The 8,249-nt window shown below is 37.8% G+C and overlaps 2 protein-coding genes across 3 annotated transcripts; both read right to left on the bottom strand.

The window, feature by feature from the left end:
* Positions 1–243: 243 nt before the first annotated feature.
* On the bottom strand, positions 244–1,239 carry LOC122282189. The gene has a single exon (XM_043094139.1). It carries the CDS (start codon positions 1,237–1,239, stop codon positions 244–246), a length of 996 nt encoding a protein of 331 aa, XP_042950073.1.
* Positions 1,240–3,946: 2,707 nt separating this feature from the next.
* LOC122281082 (probable receptor-like protein kinase At5g61350) lies at positions 3,947–7,916 on the bottom strand. Of its 2 annotated transcripts, none has more exons than XM_043092334.1 (3): positions 4,765–7,916; positions 4,208–4,394; positions 3,947–4,103 (listed from the first exon to the last, which is right to left on the bottom strand). In XM_043092334.1, the coding sequence occupies exon 1, from the start codon at positions 7,554–7,556 to the stop codon at positions 4,923–4,925; it is 2,634 nt and encodes an 877-aa protein (XP_042948268.1). In that variant the 5' UTR covers positions 7,557–7,916; the 3' UTR covers positions 3,947–4,103; positions 4,208–4,394; positions 4,765–4,922. The 2 variants fall into 2 exon arrangements, with proteins under 2 accessions (XP_042948268.1, XP_042948269.1); XM_043092335.1 differs by having other exon boundaries at positions 4,208–4,344.
* Between the last annotated feature and the right edge of the window lie 333 nt (positions 7,917–8,249).

Here is an 8,249-nt window from a genome sequence, read left to right as displayed (position 1 = left end):
TATTGAATATAACAAATAGAAATATAATGAAATGGCGTTTAAATTCCTATCTTCCCGTTTTGCATCTCGTTGGAGGTCAACCTGCAATGCGGGTCTTTGATGTCCGTATGTTTTGCCTGATTTCCCCTCGAGCAACAATAATCGATTCTACATGATGAACATTTTTTCCTTGACATCATGGCTTTGTTCCGTGAAATTCATGAACCGAGGCCATCTATACTGTTTGTTTCCCACAAGGTAATTTCATGGAATAAGTTCTTTGGTTCTTAAACTGGTGTAACCATGATCACCTTCTACCTCTGCAATTTCAACCGAGCAAGATAGGCTAGCAGAATCTGTCTTGCAGCTTTTGAAGAACATGCAATTCACGATGGTCTCTAGAACAACGAAAATGGAATACAAGTAAGCGATGAAAATTCCCTCAAAAACCATGGACGAGCCAAGCTTTTCGGCAAAATGATAAGCTCTCACAATCCGGTATTGGAACAAGGCTTCAACGGCAGCCAGGGCCATATTGATGGGCAACGCCAGGGATAGCGCCGTTGAAGTTCTTCCTCGCATCAAAACGCAAGCCTTTAGTATTGTCATGTAACCCCCCCATCGTTCCATGCCAGAGACAACCATTGCCAAGTTGCAAACTATGAGGGCGTTGGCCAGAATTATGGAATAGAGCACAGCCCCTGCAGCTGAGAGCAAGAGGAGGAAGTTGGGAGAAGAGAAGCCGAATCCTTGGAAACAATTAAAGGCAAAGAAAAGAAGAGAGAAGAGGGTTGCATTGGCAGAGAGGATCAAGAGTGAATTGCAAAAGTGGGTGAGAAGGAGTGGATTGTAAAGGGTAAGTACTGAAGAAAATGTAGGAGGAAATGTGGGTTTGTTTTGTTTGAGAGCTTGAATTATAGATGCTTTCGTGATGAGGAGGAAGGTGAGGGTGAAAGGAAGTGTAAGAATGGAGGAAAAGATGGTTTCAGAAAGTTTCTGGTTAAGAACAGTGAAGAATTCTAAAGAGGACGGGAAACCTGCAGCATCAAAGAGAGTTCTCAGGCGATTGTATATGGTTGGTAGAAGAGTTGAAGAGGAAGGGACATAAGCTTGTGAGAGGAGAACCGAAACGGAGAAGGGGAAGGCAAGGAGCGCAGCAGCGGAGGTGAAGTAGTGGTATCTTTGAAGGAAAGCGTAGACTGATCTTCTGATAATCTTGCTTGTTTCTGCCATTGGAGATTTTGGGGTACCATCTTCCATTGAGAAGGAGAGGGAGATGAAATGGGACGTTTCAGCAAATGGGCTATATTTTCAAGTTTTATTTAATGGGTCTCTCTCTCTCTCTCTCTCTCTCTCTCTCTCTCTCTCTCTCTCTCTCTCTCTCACAATGGTAGGTTAGAGGTTCTAGGGGGTTTGGTGCTTTGGATGAATGGATTGGCCAACAACTAAAAACTAACAAAAAACAGAAGAGACGGAGTTGCTTTGGGCATTGTTTTTTAACAGTTGGGTCTCTTTGGACTCATTGGGGTTGGTTCTGTCTTTGTATATTCAAATCACTAATTATTAAATGGTTGAATGAATATGAGAAAAAAAAAAGCACCTTTTTTCTTATCGAAATTATATAATTACCCGAGACACCTTTTACTTGTAGCTTGGCTTTTAATTAAGGTCTTCCCTATATACTTCCTATTGATTGCTTCAAACACACATTATATATATATATATATATATATATATATTTACCATTGCTTGAGGTGTCCTCTTCCCAAGTGTCCATAATATAAATGCTCATTATGGAAAATAATAGACCTTTCATGTGGGCTCTCTCTCCCTTGAGATACAAGCATGGTTTTAAAAGAAATACCCATATTTTTGAAGTCTTTAAATAATATAATCTAGAAATTTACAAGAGCTTGCACATCTTCATTAAGATTATATATTTGAGATTTCGTTATATGAACATCATGTTTTCTTTTTGGGGTAACTCAAGTGATTGTATCTTAGCTTGCAAGAGAATTTATAAATAATTAACCATACGTTCATATGTTATCATTTTTTTAGAGAATGGTACACATTATTCATCCCAGAATCTCTATTACGACCACTTGAACCGAGTTTAAACCGAGCCAAATTGAGTCGAATTGAGATAAATAAGAATGGAAATGAATTGAATAAGCTGTGAGTTGGGGGATGAGGTACAAAGATGGTGAGGTATCATGCGGTTGGTGTGTAGACTTTTTGGAGATGCATAGGTTGGTTAGTTGGGTGGGGTTTTTGGTTTTGCATAAAAATACGTGGAGTTTCCTCAGTTGTTTAGCTCTAAATGTTCCTTCATTAAAGTGTCACCTTGAATATTTGGTGACCTCCTAACTGAAAATTATCTCGTGAATAAAACAAAACAACCCAAGCAAAGATTCTGGAGTTTGATTAATCCAAAATAGAAATAAGTAAGGGAATCCAAAAACATTGATCAATCTTCAGGCACTTACAAACAAAATAGTATTATGCCTAATGCTTCATATTTGAAGTGGTTTTCACATGCCAAAAATAGTCCCCATGACTCCTAAGGGTGGTGAGTATGGTGCTTCCTTTGAATCATATCTAGGGCCGAGTGTTCACGCCAATCGTATGATTTTCAGCCATGGTTGCCCAAATCCTTTAATTAAAAGAGTAATGTTATATACAGTTATAAAATGTGTAAGTATTGTATAGTCGTTTCGAAATAAAGTAAGGTCTACTATTGAAAAATTAATTTTCTTTTCATGTGAGTTTTGTATTTATTCACTTTTTTTAAAATGATTGTATATCGCTTGCACATTCATGACCGTAAGTATCATTTCACTAATTAAAATTGATGTGATGTCGATATGCCATAAGTACTCCCTCCCACTTGGCAAATAAATATTGGTTTGCATAATTAAAGAGAAGACTATCATTTTTCCAATAATCAGATTTAATCCAATATTGGTTCAAATTAAAAATACAAGAATATTTCAGGTTTTCTCCAATAGTAACCCATGTTAAATATTTCACATGACTTCTTTTGCTCCTCTATTTCTATATTGAGAGGGCGCATGCACTTCTGACTATTAGAATCCATATCTTAGTTATCTTTTTTATTACTACAAGAGAAGGACATATCATTTGAGTCAATGCTCAATGATAATTCCTTCTTTTTTTTTTTCTTTTTTTTTTTTGAAGAACGGTATTGATATTTAAAGTAACAACTCATACACCTTGGTGCATACAAAGAAGAAAGACATTATTAATAATTCTTAGCTAAAATCCATTAATAAATGGTGCCTTATTGTATGCATGTCAACAATTGACCCCATTATGGAGTAGACATATAATATAGGCTTGGAATTATTGAGCTATATATATATATTTATTGATGAAAGTTTATTTTAAATGAAAGTTTATTCCTTACTCATAGTGGAATTAAATAAAAGGGGAACAACTTTTAACTATCAAGCTCCATTGATTAAATAAATAAATAAAGGTATTTTAATTTAAAATCTTAGAATCCCTCCTACTAAATTATTTAGATTGACATATATAATCATAGGGTTTCCCATTCTATTAGATTAATTTGGATTATATATATATATTAATTAGTTGAAACGTAAAGATCAATGGATTAAAGTCCACTGACCCAAAATCCCCATTTGACATCCTCTAAAGATACTGCTGGGCCCTTAATTTATTTTTATTTTTATTTTAAAACATGGATAATATGGGATCTCATCATCATAATTAATTCATACTTAAAACTAAAATAAATGGTCATATGTCAAGTAGTTTTAAAATGTTGACAATATCAACTACTCATGCGTCAATCATTTGATGTCATATTAAGAGATGCAAAGAAAACGGTAAAAACTTAGTGTTTTCTTTACTATGGAAAAAATATTAATCGGTTAGATTTTTTATGTTTTTATGAGCCAAATGTTTTAGGAAAAAAATATTGCAAAATTCAATGCATCCTTATTACAACGAAACAACAGTCTAAGTTACGCTACTCAAAATACTACAATTACATATCCTGCAATAATCTTCATATATAGCATCTAACCCCTCCAATCCATCATCATCATCATCCACTGGCAAGGCATTTGGTTTTCCTGCCAAAAAAAAAAAAAAAGGGTTATTGCAAGACAATCAAGTAGATATTAGTTTTTAAAAATAATCCATAAAAATAAATATAATAGAAAATGGAGATTCAAACCTGAAGCCACGGTTGTTATGTTGAAATCTCCAACGCCATTCATTCGCTTTGTACGAAAGAATTCGGCTTAAATTGATTAGGGAAAAGTTGTAGCAAATCTGAAGTTTGTATTGTGCTGATTCATGGGCTGCCAAATTCTAGAGTTTTGAGCTCTCATTAGAAATTGACAAGAGCACTAGGTTCAAGTCTTTCCTTGAAAAAAATGTGGAATGTCAAAGAGCAACCCATTCGGATAAATATGATCTCCCCCCCCCCCCCCCCAAAAAAAAAAAATACAAGTTTATAAAATTTTCAAGGTCTAATTGACCATTTGATTAAGGACATGATTTGGCATAGAATTGACATGATTCTTGCACCATATTTGATAAGCTAGACAACATGGTTGAAACTTGATAGGCAGTCGAAGTAGTACAGAAAAATGATCAGTGAAATGATCAAAACATCTCAACCAAGGTTTTTGGTGTTCTAAACAAAACAAATCTACTCACAACTACAGAAAAACAGAAACTTTTGTGATGCTTTTGCTCCAATTTAACTTGGTAAGTTTTGGTGATTACCATCCTCTCGGGTTGAGCAGATGCTGAGAGCAGGGGAAGAGATCATTTCTGAACTCAAAACTGTAAGATCTATAGGAAGGAGTCAAGCTTTGAATGGAAGTTGTCTCCTGAATTTCCAATATGGTTTGATTTCCAGCTCCTCTTGTTGCAACCTGATTTTACCTTCCTTGAAAATTTCCAATTTGAGAAAATAAAGGAGAACCGATTGTACTTACTTCTGAATTATCACTAACAACACCATCACTGTCTCCTCTAGAACAGTTCTCCATTGATTTTTCCAAAGTAATGACCCTTACACTATTGTCTGGGAGACCAAGCTGTGAAGCTTCTGCCTCTTGAAGCTGGAGGGCATATTCTAGGTGCCACAAAACATCTCCCATTCCAGGCCTATCAACACCATATTCTTTCAGGCATTTCTCTGCGACTTCAACATACTTCTTTAGTGAGCCATTGTTGATACTGCTGGCAATGTGAGGGTCAATTATCTTCTCAATCATGCCCTTCCTATTACATTGCATTGACCATTCAGCCAAACTGACCTGTTCCCTTGGCAATGATGGATTTATGGCAGGCCTTGCACATAATACCTCGAAAAGGACGACTCCAAATGAGTAGACATCAGATTTCTCAGTTAGTTGTTGCCTCCTAAAGTACTCGGGATCAAGGTACCCAAAGCTACCCTTCACGGCTGTGCTTACATGGGTTTGATCCATTGTTGGTGCAGCTTTTGACAAGCCAAAATCGGAAACTTTGGCAACAAGATTCTCATCAAGAAGAATATTTGTGGTCTTTACGTCACGGTGTATTATTCCTAGTGCTGCACCTGTGTGAAGATAATGCAACCCACGAGCAGCACCAATGCAAATCTCAAGCCGTTGTTTCCATGACAAAGGAGGAAGCTTTGAGCCATAGAGGTGATCTCGAAGTGGTCCATTAGCCATGTACTCATATACAAGAATCATCTCTGATTGCTCATCACAAAACCCAATTAGTGAAACAAGGTGGCGATGGCGAAGCTTGGAGAGCATGTCTATTTCAGTCCGGAATTCATTAATGCCTTGATCTGAACCTGAGTTTCCTCGTTTTATGGCAATCTTGGTTCCGTCTTCCAACGCCCCAAGATACACTTTTCCAAAACCCCCAACGCCAATCATTGCTTTTGCATCAAAATTTTGTGTAGCATTTTGCAACTCATGAATGGTGAAGAGCGTGCCAAGACCCTGTGATGCAAAGTAACTAGAGTAACCACTCTTGCGGGAACCAAATAGGCTAGACCTTCGAGAGCTAGTCTTGCTAGACAAGAAACTAGTGCAACTGGAATGGAGCGGGAGGAGCCATGATGAGAAGCTATTCCGCTTCTCCCAACCTTCTGGTCTCTTTTGCCACCGAACAAAAACTGAGGCCAGCAACAACATTGCTGTCACTGCCATTCCCAGGCCGACAGCTGCTAAAATCTTCATTCTCCTTTTTGCTGAACTCGGTCCCTTGTATGAACCATCAGCAGTAAACAAACCATCAATGCTGTTCGCCTCGTTGCTCATCTTCATTACCTCCAATCCATTAAGAATTGCATCCATGTTGCCCGACTGGGATTCAGAAGGGCCAATTTGAACTAAAATGGAACCATTTGTGATGGCAGCCCGATTTAGAACAAAGTCTTTGTAATAAGCAGTGGCAAGGGCATTGGTAAGGGATGACAGATCAAGAATCGAAACTCCCACCATTTGGTTGATATACACATTGAAGTACATATTGTTGAGTGCCTTGCTCACAATATCACAAAAGTGCAACCTGATCAAATAGGAGAAACTTGGATCCACCTTCAGTTTCCAAGTAAGGTTGACATTCGGTTGCAAAGTGAGTGGGTCTTGTATATGCACTGCCGTTGCATAAACTGAACTTGGAGCAATGTATGCAGCTGCACCACTATCCGGGTACTTTATGGTTTTGGGAGAGACTGATGCATCTTTAGACCCTTGTGGGAACATGTTATACCGACTATCAGGTTCCCATGTCCTTGACAACGTATCATTTTTAGGAGTTATGGTTGGCCCTCCCACATTCAGCCGATACGATACTTGGAATGCCAATTTAGACAACCCTTTAAAATCTCCAAGTGGAGAAATGCCGGTTGCTAAATCCGAGATTAAAGAGTCCGGAGCGGAGACCATCTCAATAGCGTTGATGAATGCATATGATTCCTTGTTGGGCTTAAATTGGAGGGAGAATCTATCTGAAACATTAATCAAGTATTCTTTGAAAACCAATGAAGTGTTGTCCCTGACAGAAAAGTGATGTAAGAGAACAATCTGGTCAGCATGGACAGAGAAAACGGCGTCTGTGAGATTGTATGAAGGGTGTGCAACTGGGAAGAAGTAAAGACGAATCCAATGCCAGCCCACTTGGGAAATGAAGAATGTATATGTGCAGTCTTCAAGAAATATCTTTGCAGTACGATATAAAGGTAACGATGAAGAAGGTATGGAGGAAGAGGCATTGATAGATATGGAATCTACTGAAGCCTGCAAATCTTCATCGGTTTGTAGGAGAGAAGCGGCATCATGATCAGACTTGAAGGTTCGGCCATCATCAAGTTGAGTTGATTGGGATGATCCACAATCGATGAGATAATTATCAGGAGGTGCGAATGTGGCAGTATTGGAAGAACCATTTTCTATGGCTGAAGCAAAGTTTGTGAGGTTGAGCAGGAAGAAGAGGAAGAGGAAGAGGAAGAGAAGAGGAAGGGAGGAGAAAGGTTGAGGCCATGATGCCCTATATCTATCTCCTCCCATTATTATTGCACCTATAAATGCCAATGGAGATATCAATTCAGCAATGTTGGTGGTGATGATTGTGGAGGTGGGCTACACATAATGCAATATGGCAAAAGCAACTAACGGCTAAAGGGGATGGTCAGGATAAACATGAAGAATAAAGTAGGAGAAATTGTAGGCGGGTTTCAAGAGAATTTGTAGGTACAGAAATGATAGCAGCAGTTAGAGAAACTGCAGGAACAGAGAAATGTTGGAAGCAAGTAAGGGAAAACGTGCAGAGTTGTATGTTTAATTGGGAGGTTCTGATGAAGAGGGAAGACTTGGTAAAAAGATATTAAAGAAGAATTATTGTATGGGATAACGAGCTATGCGTTGAACCTTAAAAGCCGCTCTCATGCATGATGTTCTTTCTTATAACTTACCAACTGCCCTAGAAACCCAAACTGAGTGCCATCCCATTACCTTTAAATTGTTATTATTTTGGTTTTGCGACCAATAAAATTTATTTATTTATTTTTATTTTGGGTGAAATGAATTAAATTAAAAATAAATAAATAAAGGACGCTCAAAGCCAAACTTGTCACTAGAAAATAGGAATAAAATAATATAGGGCAACTTGACACATCAAAAGGATACCAACGTGATGATGACAGTAACGATTAAACAAAGAAATCATTATGATGATCAAAGTATTTGGAGAATTAAGAGTCA

This window comes from Carya illinoinensis, chromosome 11 (genome assembly GCF_018687715.1).
Source record: "Carya illinoinensis cultivar Pawnee chromosome 11, C.illinoinensisPawnee_v1, whole genome shotgun sequence".
Taxonomy (NCBI): domain Eukaryota; kingdom Viridiplantae; phylum Streptophyta; class Magnoliopsida; order Fagales; family Juglandaceae; genus Carya; species Carya illinoinensis.
The sequence above is the reverse complement of the archived record's forward strand: the minus strand, read 5'-3'. Positions and strand labels throughout refer to the sequence as shown.

What these genes read in the sequence shown, in the direction of transcription:
- LOC122282189 (XM_043094139.1), bottom strand. Translation starts at nt 1,239, where the DNA reads ATGGAAGATGGTACCCCAAAATCTCCAATGGCAGAAACAAGCAAGATT.
- LOC122281082 (XM_043092334.1), bottom strand. Translation starts at nt 7,556, where the DNA reads ATGGGAGGAGATAGATATAGGGCATCATGGCCTCAACCTTTCTCCTCC.